At 38.6% G+C, this 17,390-nt stretch overlaps 1 protein-coding gene across 1 annotated transcript; it reads right to left on the bottom strand.

Moving 5' to 3' along the window:
* Positions 1 to 15,978: 15,978 nt before the first annotated feature.
* On the bottom strand, positions 15,979 to 17,058 carry LOC105527010 (olfactory receptor 2G6). Its single transcript, XM_011963189.1, is given in 2 exon segments — positions 15,979 to 16,724; positions 16,727 to 17,058. Coding segments are annotated over 2 exon segments (1,053 nt in total). The 5' UTR covers positions 17,034 to 17,058.
* Between the last annotated feature and the right edge of the window lie 332 nt (positions 17,059 to 17,390).

The following is a 17,390-nucleotide window of genomic DNA, read 5'->3' as shown; positions in this document are numbered from 1 at the left end:
GAGGTGAGTTCTAGACCAGCCTGACCAACATGGTGAAAGCCCATCTCTACTAAAAATACAAAATAGCCGAGCGTGGTGGCGCATGCCTGTAATCTCAGCTACTCGGGAGGTTGAAGCAGGAGAATCGCTTGAACCTGGGAGGCAGAGGTTGCAGTAAGCCAAGATCGTGCCACTGTACTCCAGCCTGGGAAACAAGGGCATAACTCCGTTTAAAAAAAAAAAAAATGCACTCACAGTCATGATGAGTAATAAATGACAAAGGAGCACTATCCCTGATAAACAACAAACTGTAAAAACACATTAGCATAAAAAATGAGCAAAGTATATGAACAAGGGTTCAGAAAACTGAAAAGCTAATAACCTCATAATTCAAAATATGTTCAACTTGACTAGTTATGGAAATGCAAATTAAAACTTTAACGTGATGCAATTTTGTGTTCATTTGCTTTAGAAAACATATGTCTGGCAAGCAAAGGTTTGACAAACCTGTGAAGGGATGAAGTTCTTTTACTGCTGTTTACTTTGTTGTGTAAGCAGTCTGCCTACTTTGGAGGGTCAATTAGAAATTTTTAACACAACTGAAGATGTGCAAGTTTGATGCAGCAATGCTCCTTCTCACAAATGTATACTTGAGTTTTAAAAAATGACATATGCAAGGACGTTTGCTCCATGATGTTTAAACCCCTAATTATCATCACTAAGAAAAGGGATAATATACACTACTTTATCCCAGAATGGAATACACTCTAGAAGTTCAACTGAATGGGATACTCTACCTACATCAATATTGAACATTTCAACATATTTTTGAAATAAAACCCCACAAACTATTACACAAACTATGTTCCCAATCATATGCATTTAAACATTCAAATTGTGCAGTGCATTATTTATAAATACACTTAACTGTATAAAACAGTTACTGGAATGAATACAAATACCAATAAATGGGGGAGGGGAGGGAAACAAGGTGAAAACAATTGAACAGTAATTATATCTAATATTTTAATAGTTAAAATCAGTAAAGCAAACAAATGAGTAAATGATACACCTAGGTACTAGTTCTTAACAATCGTTTGTTATACTCTTTCTAGATTTTGGATATTTAATATTTTTAATATTATTTATACATTAATGTCAAAGAAGCAATTGAAATACTTTTGTGTGTTATAAATTGGGTCTTACTTTTTAAATTGCTTGTAAAAATCAGTGAACAAAAGCTCCCTTTTATCCACTATTTTCCTTGACATTATGGATTCAATAAAATACCTCACATATTAAAGTAATTTCAAAAAATATGATTAAAATTAATAAAAGGTAATGGGGACTCAGGTGATTACATTCTGCATATTTTGACCTCCATTATAATACTATTTAACAATGCAAAGTAACTTAAAACTGGGTTTTTGTTCTGACTGAATAGAATTCAATGAAACAAGTAATAAGATGGTTAACCAGTTTGTATTTAAAATGTCTCAACCAACCAAGAATTGCAGCTGTCCTGTAAAACAAGACAAAAGGTTACCCACCCTTCCAGCAGAATCAGCAGGAGTGTACAGTAGTATACTATCTCCCAAGTTAGCCTGCCATCGGTAGATGTAAAATTCTACACCTCTGCCACATGGCCAATTCCCCATAATGTATTATCTAGAGAACGAGAAAATAACAATGTTCTTTCCTTGATCCTAACACTCACATTTCTGTACTGCTAAAGGAAAAGCATCATGAAATGTATGTATAGTTTGCATATAATTGATATATAGTTACTGTTTATTGAAAAATTATTAAATCAATATTTTCCTTGAAAATTGTCTAGTTTGAAATTGACATACAAAACAAATTTATAGGGATGCAAAGAAACATGTATTATTATAATATATAAGCATATATACAATACACCTGTTCAAAATATTAGGCCAATTTACGTGCATTAACAAAAACTTAGTAGTTAACACATTAGTTAAAAAGACAACACACTTTCACACACGTATGTGCGTCATTGATAGATTTAAGTTGCAAATTTTGAATATATTATTTTTAACTGTAAAGCATATTGAATTAATCATATATGAAGGTTTCCTGCTTCCAAGTCTGCCTATTTTAAATTCACCCATGTGGTATGATGAGTAATGAGATTGAAAGAGACCTGAATTCTTGTCATGTTCTGACACAGCTAAGATGTTTTAAGTTGGGGAACCTACAAATACATTTTAATTTCAATTTACTGAAATGTAAAACTACACTCAACAAGATGGCCTCTGCTGCCCCACCTCTGAGAGCATTTGTATCTAATCTGTATGAAGCCTTTTTACTTCAGCGTAGTTCTGAGTGGCCTGATGCTGACGAGCTTTCTTTTATCCCACTTATATCAAGGAAAAGAGCAACACTGAGGAACAAAACTCATATCCACAGCACCAAGAGCTGCTGCTACTCTAGTTTCAAGCTAAAAATAGATCTCTCCAAAACGGATTAAAATGATAATTCAAGCAAACTGCATGCACTAAATTATTTTGTTTGTTTCATTGGAAAAAATAAGAAACAATTACTAAGAACAATTAAATCACTTAAAGCAAATGTGTCTTGATTTTTTTCTCATAAAAAATTTGAAATGATTGCTTACATAAATCTCACGCAAATTCAATTTCCTTATTGGATAAATATCTGAGAAATACAAGATCAGCAATACCTTGATTAAATAACATGTAGCTTCTCAATATGTATTCAGTGTCTGGACCAATGATGATAAAGAAACAATTCTGAAGTTTTCCTCTGTGTCTCACCAGAAGTGACCCGATTTAACAAGCGAACTCAGTGATGGAGAAAACCTGATATATCAAGGAGACGATTTTCTCTGTGAGTTTCCCATAGAGACGGGGCCGCCACGGTCTAGAGGAGATTGGCTTCCACAAGGAAGCCTGGGGGACACTGGTCTCAGGAGGATGCTGCCTCCTGTGGGCTAAATTGTACATTACCTGCAGAAACAGAAAGCAGAATGTGCAGTAGGTGCCAACTGAATTCGAGTCTATGAGGAAGTGATGAGCATAAGAGAAATAGAGATTTTCATTAAGAGAGTGAGGAGAGTAAACAGTGAAAAGTAAAGGATTTATATTTTCACATTACATAAAATAATCTTTGATAAAGTACAAAACCCAGACATTTAAGTAAACTCAGAAAATAATTGTTTTACTTCATCACTATGCCTAGTCAGTATGCCACATGAGAGCAGTTAAGAGCATATACTCAGTTTACTTCCCAGTTATAGCAGCTTATTTCTGTATTGCACATAGACTCTCAGAAAATTATTGGCTTAATGGAGACAATCATCATGCTTCTCATCTTCCTCCAAATCTATTTGTCCCACAAACAGTCATAGACCAAGAGGATGAACAGATCTCACTAAATATGGTCATTTGAAAATTAGAAGTGAATAGAAAAATCTGTCAGAAATTTAGGAGATATATATTTTATCATTTTTCAAATGAGGAAAGCGAGCCTTAATATAAAAACTTAAGACAAATTAAACTTAGATTTTATTTGATCAAAGAATGATTCATTATTGGATCGCACTAAGGATTGGAAGAAATTCAGAGAGCTCTGCCCAGCAGCGTGAACAAGGTTTTATGGGCCAGACATAGCAGTGAAGTAGAAAAATCACCTGTCTGCCTACAGCTAGACATCCATCTTGTTTGAAAATGGTGTTATTTAATTTTGGCAATACTATAAGGCAGTAGAAAAATATTGCACACACATATATATACACACACATACAGATATAGATAGACATGTAACAGAAACATTACAAATTTTTAGCTATGTGCCAGGTACAATAATACAAATCTGACTAATTTATTAAAGAATATCTGGATCCAAATTGTTTTTCAGCCAATGCCACTTAAATGGCTAAAGCTTTTTACTAATATTTGTGAAAAATGTCATTAAAGTTTATTTGCTCAGTTTCCAAATATCTGTTTTTCTTCCTTCTACTTCTGCTGAGTTATCTACCCTAAACTTGCATTTTAAATAGATACCTATTAGACTCTAGAGATTGCGTAGAAAATTGATGGCTTAAAAGCACAGAGCTTGGACTTCAAGCTTAAATACTTTAATTTGCCTAAACCAAAAAAGAAAGATGTTGTAAAGACCCAGTTAAGGCAAGATGGCTAGGAAAAGCACTTCAAAGGCAAAGCTTTTTGTAGATTTAAGCCAACGCTTTCTTCATCGAACGAGTTTTCAGTGTTCTCTGTCCAGAGAGGTGGACCTTCTCACAAATGGAGATTCCCTTTATGGATGTACATTTCTTTTACAAAAAATCCTCAAAATAAGCAGGTGAAAATGGTTTTTATGCCAAAAAAGTTGTATTTTGGAGATTTATTCTGCTAAATCAGTGGTTTTCCAACCCACCCTCTATTTCTTAACTAAAATACTAAGTGGGTGGAACCCACTGAAGATGAGGACAAATATGTTGTGTGCCTGACTCAGCATGGATACTTCTTATCTTTCTTTACAATCATAGACTGGTACAACTTTTCTGTCCTGTTTTGTTTTCAAGATTGCAAGACTGAACAATATTTCCACCCCCTTTCCCACAAAGAGTTTTGGGGCAAAGATCATGACAACAAGAAAGAGTTGGCAGAGCATATATTTAGCAGGAAGTTGGAGAAGAGGTGTTCCAGCTGACTGCAGGGTTCCCAGTCAACCTGGGAGGAGGAGGATTAAATAGAGAAAACAAAAGACTCCTCCTTTCAAACGTTTTTCTAAAAATGATTCAACTCAGTTGGACAGGTTCAGGTACGGGGAGTTTTCACATTTGATTTGAAACTTTTTTTCCTCTGGGGGATTGGTTGATTATTGCCCAGAGAGTGTACCCCATGGGGGCTTTCTCTACTAGTTAGACAGTCCAGGTCCATCAGATGACAGGTACAGAAATGAAAAATTTCTTATCCAAAGGCCTATTTAAAATACAGGTAAACTTCATGGGACACAGGGTCCTTTAGTTTTGAGGCAACTCCTTTGGGGTTCAAAATAGCTACAAGGAGGTCTTCTCAGTCACCATAGCTGGTGTAATATAAAGGCATACACCTCTTTGTCCTTTGTAAAAAGTTTCCCCACTGTGGCCTTTGTAACTCAAAGTTACCTTTGGTCAGGTTCACTCATTGTTCTAGAAAAACACAGGTTCTGGGTCCATGGTTCTTACACATAAAATAGGCTGCAGTCCCAGATGGAAGAGTTCTAGAGCCCTTGGATTCAAAACACACGTGAGGTGCTGTCTTCCAGGAACCTTACCTACCGGAGGCCTCCCACTGGACCCAGTCTGGTTTCTTTATCAGATCCATTCCAAATCTGAACCCAGTCAACAAATGTCTCAAACAAAATAAGAGCTCAAAGCACAAATTTGCAGAGCTTGAAACAGAGAAAATTTACCTATAACCTTCAGTTGTAGTATGAGAGCAATGGGCCCTAGTGGGTATCTACACTTGGGCATTCCTTGTTCCAGGGGGCCACTGGGTGTCCTTCAAATCTTCCACCACAAAACTGTTAAAAGAAAAACTTTATCAATGAGACAGAAAATTAACAGGCATATTCAGGACTTGAACTCAGCTCTGGACCAAGTGAACCTAATAGATATCTACAGAACTCTCTACCTCAAATCAACAGAAGATACATTCTTATCACCACATAGCACTTATTCTAAAGTTGACCACATAATTGGAAATAAAACATTCCTCAGCAAAGGCAAAACAATGGAAATCGTAACAGTCTCTCAGACCACAGTGCAATGAAATTAGAACTCAGGATTAAGAAACTCACTCAGCACCACACAACTACATGGAAAGTGAACAACCTGCTCCTGAATGACTACTAGGTGAATAACAAAGTTAAGACAGAAATAAATAAGTTATTTGAAACCAATGAGAACAAAGATACAATGTACCAGAATTTCTGGGACACAGCTAAAGCAGTGTTTAGAGGGAAATTTATAGCACTAAATGGCCACATCAGAAAGCAGGAAAGATCTAAAATCGACACCTTCACATTGAAATTAAAAGAACTAGACAAGCAAGAGCAAAGAAATTCAAAAGCTAGCAGAAGACTAGAAATAACTAAAATTAGAGCAGAACCAAAGGAAATAGAGAAACGAAACAGCCTTCAAAAAAACAATGAAACTATGAGCTGGTTTTCTAAAAAAACTAACAAAATAGATAGACCACCAGCCAGGCTAATAAAGAAAAGAGAGAAGAATCAAACAGACATAATAAAAAATGGTAAAGGGGATATCACCACTGATCCAACACAAACTACCATCAGGGAATACTATAAACATCTCTATGCAAATAAAATAGAAAATCTAGAAGAAATCGATAAATTCCTGGACACATACACCCTCCAAGACTATACCAGGAAGAAACCGAATCCCTGAATAGACCAATAACAAGTTCTGAAATTCAGGCACTAATTAATGGCCTACCAACCGAAAAAAAAAGGCCAGGAATAGATAAAGGCCAGGAACAGATGGATTCATAGCTGAATTCTACCAGAGGTACAAAGACGAGCTCATACAGTTCCTTCTGAAACTGTTCCAAACAGCAGAAAAAGAGGGACTGTTCCCTAACTCATTTTATGAGGCCAGCATCACCCCGATACCATAACCTAGCAGAGACACACATACACAAAAAAAAATTTCAGGCCAATATCCCTGATGAACACTGACGTGAAAATCCTCAATACTGGCAAACTGAATCCAGCAGCACATCAAAAAGATTATCCATGATGATCAAGTCGGCTTCATCCCTGGGATGCAAGGTTGGTTTGATATATGCAAATCAATAAACACAATCCATCACATAAACAGAACCAATGACAAAAACCACATGATTATCTTAACAGATGCAGAAAAGGCCTTCAATAAAAATCAACATCCCTTCATGCTAAAAACTCTCAATAAACTATGTATTGATGGAATATATCTCAAAATAATAAGAACTATTTATGACAAACCCATAGCCAATATCATACTGAATGGGAAAAACTGGATGCATTCCCTTTGAAAATCAGCACAAGACAAAGATGCCCTCTCTGATCACTCCTATTCAATGTAGTATTGGAAGTTCTGACCAGGGCAATCAGGCAAGAGAAAGAAATAAAGGTATTGAAATAGAAAGAGAGGAAGTCAAATTGTCTGCAGATGACATGATTTTGAATTTAGAAAATTCAATCATCCCACCCCCAAACTCCTTAAGCTGATCTGCAAATTCAGCAGTCTCAGGATACAAAACCAATGTGCAAAAATCACAAGCATTCTTATATATGAATAATAGACAAAAAGCCAAATCACAAGTGAACTCCCATTCACAACTGTTACAAAGACAATGAAATACCTACAAATACAACTTACAAGCGACATGAAGGACCTCTTCAAGGAGAACTACAAACCACTGCTCAAGGAAATAAGAGAGAACACAAACAAATGGAAAAAAACTCCATGCTCATGAATAGGAAGAATCAATATCATCAAAATGGCCATACTGCTCAAAGTAATTTATAGATTCAATGCTATTCCCATCAAGCTACAATTGACTTTCTTCACAGAACTGGAAAAACTACTTTAAATTTCATATGGAACGAAAAAAGAGCCTAATAGCCAAGACAATCCTAAGCAAAAAGAATGAAACAGGAAGCATCATGCTACCTGACTTCAAACTATGCTATAAGGCTACAGTAACCAAAACAACATGGTATTGGTACCAAAACAGATATATAGACCAGTGGAACAGAACAGAGACCTCAGAAACACCACCATCTCCCACCAGTTAGAGAGGTAATCATTAAAAAGTCAAGAAACAACAGATGCTGGTGAGGATGTGGAGAAATAGGAACACGTTTACACTGTGGGTGGGACTGTAAATTAGTTCAACCATTGTGGAAAACAGTGTGGCAATTCCTCAAGGATCTAGAACTAGAAATACCATTTGACCCAGCAAACCCATCACTGGGTATATACCCAAAGGATCATAAATCATGCTACTATAAAGACACATGCACACGTATGTTTATTGCAGCACTATTTACAATGGCAAAGACTTGGAACCAACCCAAATGCTCATCAATGATATACTGGATAAAGGAAACGTGGCACATATACACCATGGAATACTATGAAGCCATGAAAAAGAACGAGTTCATATCCTTTGCAGGGACATGGATGAAGCTGGAAACCATCATTCTCAGCAAACTGACACAGGAACAGAAAACTAAGCACTGCATGTTCTCACTCATAAATGAAAGTTGAATAATGATAACACATGGACACAGGGAGGGGAATATCACACACTGGGGCCTGTTGAGGGGTTGAGGGGTGGGAGGCAAAGGGAGGGAGAACATTAGGACAAATGCCTAATGTGTGCGGGGGCTTAAAACCTAGATGATGGGTTGATGGGTGCAGCAAACCACCATGGCACATGTATACCTATTTAACAAACCTGCATGTTCTGCACATGCATCCCAGAACTTAAGTAAAAATAAAAAGAAAAAATCTTTAGACAAATGTAGCAGAGTTTGTTTGAGCAAAGAATGATTCATATATCAGACGGCACTCAGAGCCATAAGAGGTTCAGATAGCTCCACCCAGCAGTGACAGCAGTTGTTTTTTCTAGGCAGAAAACACAGAAGGAAAATAAAGAAATAACATGATTGGCTTGCCATGTCCAAGTCCTTTTCTAATTTTGGTTTTCTCTTTAAGGCATATTTTTTGCCTGCTACCATGACTCGTATTTTTGATGCTATTGTTGAAAGCTGATGTATTCATTTGCTATGCGTGCCACAGCATTCTGGTAGTTTGATGACACCTTTGGCATTCTTTGGTTTGAAGAAGCATTACTTCAATCTATTCCTTTAGCTTCAAAAGATAATATTCCTGTGTGCACGTCCAATTTTTTTAAATAAGGAGACCAGTTTCAAAGGTAAAGCCCAGACACTTGTTAAGGTAGTGAGGACAGATTTTAATTAATAACATATTTTGGGATATTTGTAGGGTTTTCACCTAAAACGTAATCTTACACAGGCTGTGGATTATATTTCTGTTTCCAGGAAGCCCCATGTGTTGCCTTGTGCGTGCATCAGTCCCTTGAGAACCCCCTGTGAGTCGGGAGGCATCAGTTCCAGTGACTATAGGGAGTTGAGGAGCTAAAGAGGTAAGTGAAACACCTGGTGGGCTAAAAGGATGGGTGTAGGAGTTACGAGATTAAAGAGGTGCATATCAAAGTGTCAGGGGTGTTTAATGGAAAAATTAAGATGGTAAAAGAAGGAAGGAAAAGAAGAAGGAAATGGGGAGGGAGCAGTTTTATAGGAGCCAGTGTAGGCAGATCTTAAGATTTTCAAATAAACCACTGCAGTTCCAAATTATCCACAGTAAAGTCATTTTGCCTAAAATAGAAGCAGATGTGGTTAGTGTCATAGTATATATAGAGAGTAGCAACTCAAAAGGGGTTTAACTGTGGAGTTCCCGTGGGAAAAGTAGGTTCAAATAGAATGAAGAGGCCTCACAAGAAGCCAGAGTGAACATTCTAGCACAGGAGTTAGGAAGTGCATTCCCACTCAAAACAAGGAACAGCAAGATAAGCGGCCAGCCCAGGAGGTATCTTTCAAAAGAACCCTGGAATTCTAACCCAGCCTCAGAGACTATACAGAGAAACATAAGAAGAAAATACGTCCTCATCATGCTTCAGTGCAAATTTCTACAGTGTTAGGCCAGAAGTCGAACTCACCACCAAATACCCAAAAAAGTAAGTCAACTGAAGATGAGACAAAGGTTTCTATGCATGCAGAAAGGATTGTCTTGTCCAAGGGTCAGATGGGGGTTCCAATCTGGATTTGACTTCCAGGGCCAGATAACTGTCAAGACAGACAAAATGGCAAACTAGTTAAAGAGGTAAGAATATGCACTAATTAGTCACATACTGTTGAAACAGGGAAGAGTTCATCATGAAGTGAACTTTGATGTATCCAGGTTGAGGAAAATGTCAAAGGGAATTTGAGGAAGGAGAAATGGGAGTTAGTGTGGGCTCAGTAGGGTCAGGGATGTGAGAAATTACAAGTCGCGAGAAGTGGGAGTTGGTTCCTGGGAAACCCATTTGGTTTGTTAACTGATACTTGCTGATGTTGGGCTTCTATCCTCCCACAGAGGTTGGGAGACAGCAGCCCTATCTTCAAGTCTTGGCTGGGACAAGCAGGAAATTATTTTGACATACTATAGATTGTGTACTTACATAAGTTGTATGTTGAAATCGTAAACCCCAATGTGATGATATTGGGAGAGGAAGTCTTTGGGAGTTGATTAGATCATGAATGATGAACTCATAAATGGCCTTAGTGACCTCATAAAAACAGACCGCAGACAGCTTTCTTGCCTCTTCTGCCACGTGAGGGCACAGCAAGAAGACCACCCTCTATAAATCAGAAAGTGGGTCCTTACAGACCAAACTGACTGGCAGCTTTATTGTGGACTTTCCAGTCTGCAGAAATGTGAGAAGTAAGTGTTGTATAAGGCCATGGTACTTTTGTTATAGCAACCAATAACAGGCAGATTTAATTTTCTCGGACAGTTCACTTTAAGGGAGACTGGGTCGTCCTAGAGATACAGACTTGAGCTGTTACCAACTATGTTCCTATCTTTTTCAAGTTTTTATAGACCAAAGTTTAGGCTTAATTGAGAAGGCTCAGAAGAGCCTGGCTAGAGTTTGGTCAAGTTTAAAATGATCGTCAACCCTGTATACATCAAAATTGAGTTCAGTGCATGCTGGACTGTTTTCTGTTTCAATAGTATATGACTAAATAAAACATGTTATCACTTAACTTTTTCTTCAATCATATTGGATTTGGGACCCTTTCTTCTAGAATATGATCTCATCTTCAATTAACTAATTACATCTGCAATGATCCTATTTCCAAATAAGGGTACATTCTGAGATAGTCGGGGGGATGACTTCAGTATATGAATGTGGGGTACAATTCTTACCATACTTTACCTAACACATCATGTAAAGATAAACAGGCGTTTAGTGTGAATTTTATGTTTATGTGTTAGGTTGTTTATCGCTAGTTTTACCTATGATATCAGAGGCCATAGTTTGCTCTAGTGTTCTTATTTTTGTGTCCTCTGTTATCTTTGGCTTCTCTATAGATTCATTATTAAACAGGATATGAGGCTTGTCATCTTTCCATGTGCATCCTGTTATCACATACGAAATACGTTAATGTGTTTGTAGGTGTGGAAGGTAGAGAAATCATTCTATAGTCCTACAAATTGGTCTGAATCTATTTGCTTCTTAACACTGCCTTCCCCCCACCACACCCCCCACATAGGTGACACAGGTTAGAAGGACCTGGAGTTGGGTATTTTCCTTCTGGCATATTGGTTAGCCTGTGGTAAAACCCAAGTAAGTTAGGCAGTCTCTGTTAAATTGTTTCTATTGAGACCAGGTCATTGTTAAGGTGAACAGAAAGCTCTGGGCATATTTCAAATGTTTTCTCCTCTCTCTGCCAAAGCAAAAGGGAATTTCCCTCTACTTGGCACAGTGAGAAGCTGTAGAGACTCCTGAAGGTAAAAATCATGAGTATAGGGAGGATTTCCTAAGACTGGGGCTCAAAAAAAAAACTGTTTTTATTTGTCAAGTTAGTTCACACGAGCTTCCAGCAACTGATAATTTCAACTTCAAGTGTCCTTATGGTGCTAGCCCCAGCTGCTGATTACTGTTCCAGGACATTTATTGAAGAAACTCTCCTTTTCCCAGTGTATGTTCTTGGCACCTTTGTCAAAAATCAGTTGGCTGTAAATACATGAATCTATTTCTAGGTTCTCCATTCTGTTCTATTGGTCCATGTGTTTTTATGCCAATACGAGGCTGTTTTGGTAACTATATTTTGAATTCTAATAATGAGAGGTGACAGTGTGCTAGCAGCCCTCACTCTCAGCGCCTCCTCGGCCTCAGTGTCCACTCTGGCCATGCTTGAGGAGCCCTTCAGCCCGCCACGGCACCGTGGGAGCCCCTCTCTGGGCTGGCTGAGGCTGGAGCCACCTCCCTCTGCTTGCCGGGAGGTGTAGAAGGAGAGGCATGGGCGGGAACCGGGCTGCCCGTGGCCCAAAGCTGTCTCGGTGGGCCCCACACTCGGAGCCTGGCCGGCACCGCTGGCCCAGAGCAGTGAGGGGCTTCCACACAGTGGAAGCTTTGTTCTTTTGGTCTTTGCAATAAATCTCACAGCTGCTCACTCTTTGGGTCCATGCTGCCTTTACGAGCTGTAACACGCACCGTGAAGGTCTGCAGCGTCACTCCTGAAGCCAGCGAGACCACGAACCCACCGGGAAGAAGGAGCAACACCAGACGCGCTGCCTTTAAGAAGCTGTAAGGCTCACCATGAAGGTCTGCAGCTTCGCTCCTGACAGCAAGAGCAGGAACCGACCAGAAGGAAGAAACTGCTGACACATCTGAATGTCTGAAGGAACAAACTCCGGACACACCATCTTTAAGAACGGTAACTCGCACCGCGAGGGTCCGTGGCTTCCTTCTTGAAGTCAGCGAGACCAAGAACCCACCAATTCTGGACACAGTAATGTGATGACTCCAGCTTTTTTCTATTTTTTGCTCAGGATAGCTTTGGTCATTCTGTGTTGCTTTTCTTTTATTATAAGACCTTTGTATATTTTTCTTGGTACTTTTATTTTCACTGTCTGATTATTCATTCTCAAAAGAGACCAAAGTGATAACATTAGCTTTTTTCCTTTTTTTTTTTTTTTTTTTGAGATGGAGTCTCGCTCTGTCACCTAGGCTAGTGTACAGTGGCACAGTCTTGGCTCACTGCAACCTCTGCCTCCTAGGTTCAAGCAATTCTCCTGCCTCAGCCTCCTGAGTAACTGGGATGCCAGGCGTGCACCACCATACCTGGCTAATTTTTTGTATTGTTTTTAGTAGCGATAGGGGTTCACCATGCTGGCCAGGCAGATCTTGAACTGCTGACCTCATGATCTGCTGGACTCAGCCTCCCAAAGTGCTATGATTACAGGTGTGAGCCACCATGCCCTGCCTAAGGTTAATATTTTTATATGTGAATTTGATCTTGTCATCATGATGCTAACTGGTTATTTTGCACATTAGTTGATGGAGTTTCTTCAGTGTCATTGGTCTTTATATTTTGGTGGTTTTTTGTTTGTTTTTTCCAGTAGCTGGTACCTGTCTCTCTTACTGACCATTTGGGTTTAAACAGTAAATGCCTTCCATTTTTATTCTCTGAGCTCTGGTCCTGTATGATTTTTGTTTTTCATGAATTAATATTTATGTAAAATCATTTTATTTTTTCTTAAAAAGTACATCTTGTAAAAATATTAATGGTGTTTGGAGTGCTGGAATCATACATATTTCAGCATTCTCATTGTATAGTTTTTAAATAATTACAATATTGAATGGTCGTTTAAGCAAGACAGTTTTTTTCTTGGGGCATCCATTGAAAGCATGTTCTGCAGATCAAGCTGGTAATCTGTGCAAATGACTGATGTGTTCCTGTTTTAGATTTAGTAATTGTATTTATAAAATACATTATAGATACATAATTATATTCACAAACAAAAGGATGCTCAATACAGGTATTTATTTAAAAAAGAAAATACTCATGTTATTCAATTGTAGGGAATGCATTTTTAATACATGGTGGACATTTTGTAGATTAAATCAGAAATGTTCACATTATAAATAAAAATAGTATGAAATTATATGTGTATAATTATTGCAAAAGCAGTATAAACATATCCATATCATGGGAAAGCTGTACATTCAAGAAAGTAGTAACAGGATTTTATTTTCAAATGTGTTCCCATTTTCATCTGCAGTGAAGTAGATTTTTTAGGTTGCTTTGCATATGTTAATCATATCTATGCTGTGGTTTTCTTTTTGGTGCAAATAACTATTATCTACATATTACTGGGATTGGCATCTTTAGCTGTATTATTCTATGTTTTTATTCTGAATTATGTTTGAATTTATTGTGTACAGTAATAATTGATTTTATTTTCAGTGGTATTGTATTCCATATTACCTTAAATGGTTGGTTGTCTTTGAAAATGGTTGCTTCACAGTTCATATGTAGTTTTTTCTACATATTGTGTTCATATCATTGCTTTACATCTGGTTGTCTTTTCATTTGGAGCTGTTTCTTTCCTTTAAATGCCGCATCTTTTGCCCCAGGGCCATATTCTATGTAAACTGATTGAGACTGTGACACAGGTACGTTCTTCCCGATGCCGTATTTCTCAGGTTATCAGCATTTGTGTGTGTGAGGCTTCCTGTAGAATGTCTTCTCTACTTGCATATTGTAAATAAAAGCGTGCACTCCTCAGCATGTTCTGCTCAGTTCCCAATCTTCCTTCCATTACTGAAGGAGGAAAATCACAGGAGAATATCCTGGAAGACAAATTTACCCAGACTTATTTCCCTCTTGTTTTTGTTAAGTTGGCTATTCATCATGTTGTTTGGTAAAAGTATATTGAAGAGGTGCCAGTTGGACAGGGTATTTGTGAAGAGGCAGCCTGAGTCATTAGTGAATTCTCCTGATTCCTTTTTGTTCTGTGTGTGCAGCCTTTTCGCCTTCAGTCCAGGCTTTGCTAGGAGAGGCAGGTCCAAAAGTTATCATTAACACATCTGTAGACAGGCTACCATTGTCACACAAAGATGAATTATACATGAGCACTAGTTTTATTTTCTGTTGTTATAAATCTGAATTTTGGAAGGCTGAGGCAGAGGAATCACTTTAGCCCAGGAGGTCGAGGCTGCAGTGAGCCATGATTGAGCCACTGCACTCCAACCTGGGCAACACAGCAAGACCCTGTCCAAAAAAAAGTCTAAGTCACTAGAAAGTTCCACTTCCACCCCAGATTCTGCCTGCATTTTACCCTTCATTTGCAGTGATGTTTTCATGCTGCTTTTTCCCCCATGTGTATCACAATGAGAATATGAAGTAAAATTACAACCACCGATTAAAACCACTTTTTTCTGTAATTGCACAGTTCTCTTAAAATACTTGAAGTTGACAAATTGATGAAGTTCAATCGTTTTGGGAAAAGAAAGTGAGAAAGAGGCTGAGACAAAGATACCCAGAGAGACAGAATTAAAGTAAAAGTTTGGTCAAATATAAAGAATACAGTTCTTATTAAAATGCTTCTAGATATTTTTTTTTTTGCTGTTTTGGAAACCAAACATAACTATGATCATTAACATGAGATGGTGTGTGGGATTCATATTTCAAATTTTAAAGTATAAAATTATGTAACTTTGTTTTCCAGAGTTTAAGGCCAGAAACAATAACTTATTTTATGAATTTTCTATAAACCTGTTAAAACACTTACATTTTAGTGTATGGCACTTTTACTCAACTTTTAAACACTTCAATTAAAAGGGAACTAACTTAAACAATATATGAATCAGTCTCCTTAATGCAAGTTTGCTTATTTGATTCTTTTAATAAAATATTAATCATTATTTGCATCTCACAATTCTGTGGAACCAAAGCATCACAACTCTGAATAATAATTGTGTTTCTCGTGTTGTAAATAAGCCAGTAGAGTGGGATGGTCCATTCTCTGGTTAAAAGTTACATATTCTGGGGAAAATGGTCATATATTTTTTCAGTCTGTTATATACATTGCTTTGCCTAGTCATACATACATACACACACACACACACATAGATGCACACAAACTATATAAACAAACTATAACTGTAGAAATGGTAGAGTGTATCAAGTGCCATGGAAACATATTATAAAACAATTCTGCAGAAGGCTGAGAAGGATGGTGTTTCAGGACAACTAGCAAATGAAGGTGACATTTCAGCTGAACTTTGAAGCACTAGAAGTTTATCAGATGGGCCGGCACATTAGATAGAAATAATGGATACATGAACCTTGATGGCAGGTGGAGTAAAGGACACACATTTTTTTCTAGATGGAACCTAGGGTCTTGGGACTGACAAGAGGAATGTCTGGGGACAAGGAACCCTCACTCGGCCTTGGCGTGTTTCGCTTCTTTACAGTTCCAGCTGTGTCACTGGTCCCCGTGGTTTGTCCCACAGCATTTCCCAGTATCAGGGTCCTCAAGGCCCCTTTCACATCTTTGTTTCTCAGAGTGTAGATAATGGGGTTTAAAAGGGGGGTGACTATGGTATAGAAAAGAGAAACAAACTTTCCCTGGTTTTTGGATCTACTATTGGCCGGTTGAAGGTACATGAATACGATGGTCCCATAGAAAACGATGACCACAACCAGGTGAGAGGAACAAGTCCCGAAGGCCTTTTGGCGCCCCGCGGCTGACTGTATCCTTAACACAGCTTGGGCGATAAAGCCATAGGAGACTAAGATGAGTAACACCGGGACTATTAGAAAGACTGCACTGGCCACAAAGAGTTCTGCCTGGTTGAAAGTCGTATCCACACAGGCCAGTTGGATGAGCACTGGCACCTCACAGAAGATATGATCCAGTTTGCGATGCCCACAGAGGGGCAGCTGCACAGTGAGGGAGCCCTGAACCAGGGAGGTAATGAGGCCGCTGAGCCATGCGACACTGGCCAGAGACGCACAGAGCCTCGGGTGCATCATGGCTGTGTAGTGCAGTGGCCGGCAGACAGCAGCACAGCGGTCATGAGCCATGACGGCCAAGAGGATGCACTCGGACGAGCCGGAGCCCATGCCACGTGGAGCCGGGCCACACAGCCGCCGCAGCTCATGCTTTCGTCTGCCTTATTCACGGTGACCAGCAGCTGTGGGGCAACGCTGGTGCTAAGGCAGATGTCCACGCACGAGAGGTTGCTGAGGAAGAAGTACATCGGAGTGTGGAGTCTGGAGTCCAGACAGGACACTAGTATGATGGCAGTGTTCCCCAGAAGGCTCAAGATGTAGAGGAACAAAATGATGACAAAGAGAAACCTCTCTAGCTGAGGCTGATCTGAAAATCCCAGGAGAAGAAACCCCTTTTCAGAGCTGTTGTTGGTTTCCTCCATTTTCCTGCAGCTTCAGGACACGTCAGCTTCAAATACTAAGTGATTAATATCTGGGGGAGAGAAAGTAATGAGGTCAAGACTGGTAATCCACAATCGTTTACAGTATGATTCTCTTCCTTATGTATCTCCTAAAACATGTTGTGAAGACCTGGAGAACTTTCCTCAACATAAATCCATGGGCTGGAAATGTCACTTCCTTCTATGTTTATTGAATGAAGTTTTACTCAAATGACAAAAGTATTGTATTAACTTTTGTTTTGATATTTGTATTTACTCACTCTTTGCTTATTCTTGTACTTTGCCGATTTTTACACTGACATATTTGTATGTTCAAATGATGTATTTACACAGTAAAGC

This window comes from Colobus angolensis, unplaced genomic scaffold, assembly GCF_000951035.1.
Source record: "Colobus angolensis palliatus isolate OR3802 unplaced genomic scaffold, Cang.pa_1.0 Scaffold600, whole genome shotgun sequence".
Lineage (NCBI taxonomy): Eukaryota > Metazoa > Chordata > Mammalia > Primates > Cercopithecidae > Colobus > Colobus angolensis.
This window is presented reverse-complemented; position numbering and strand designations above follow the sequence as displayed.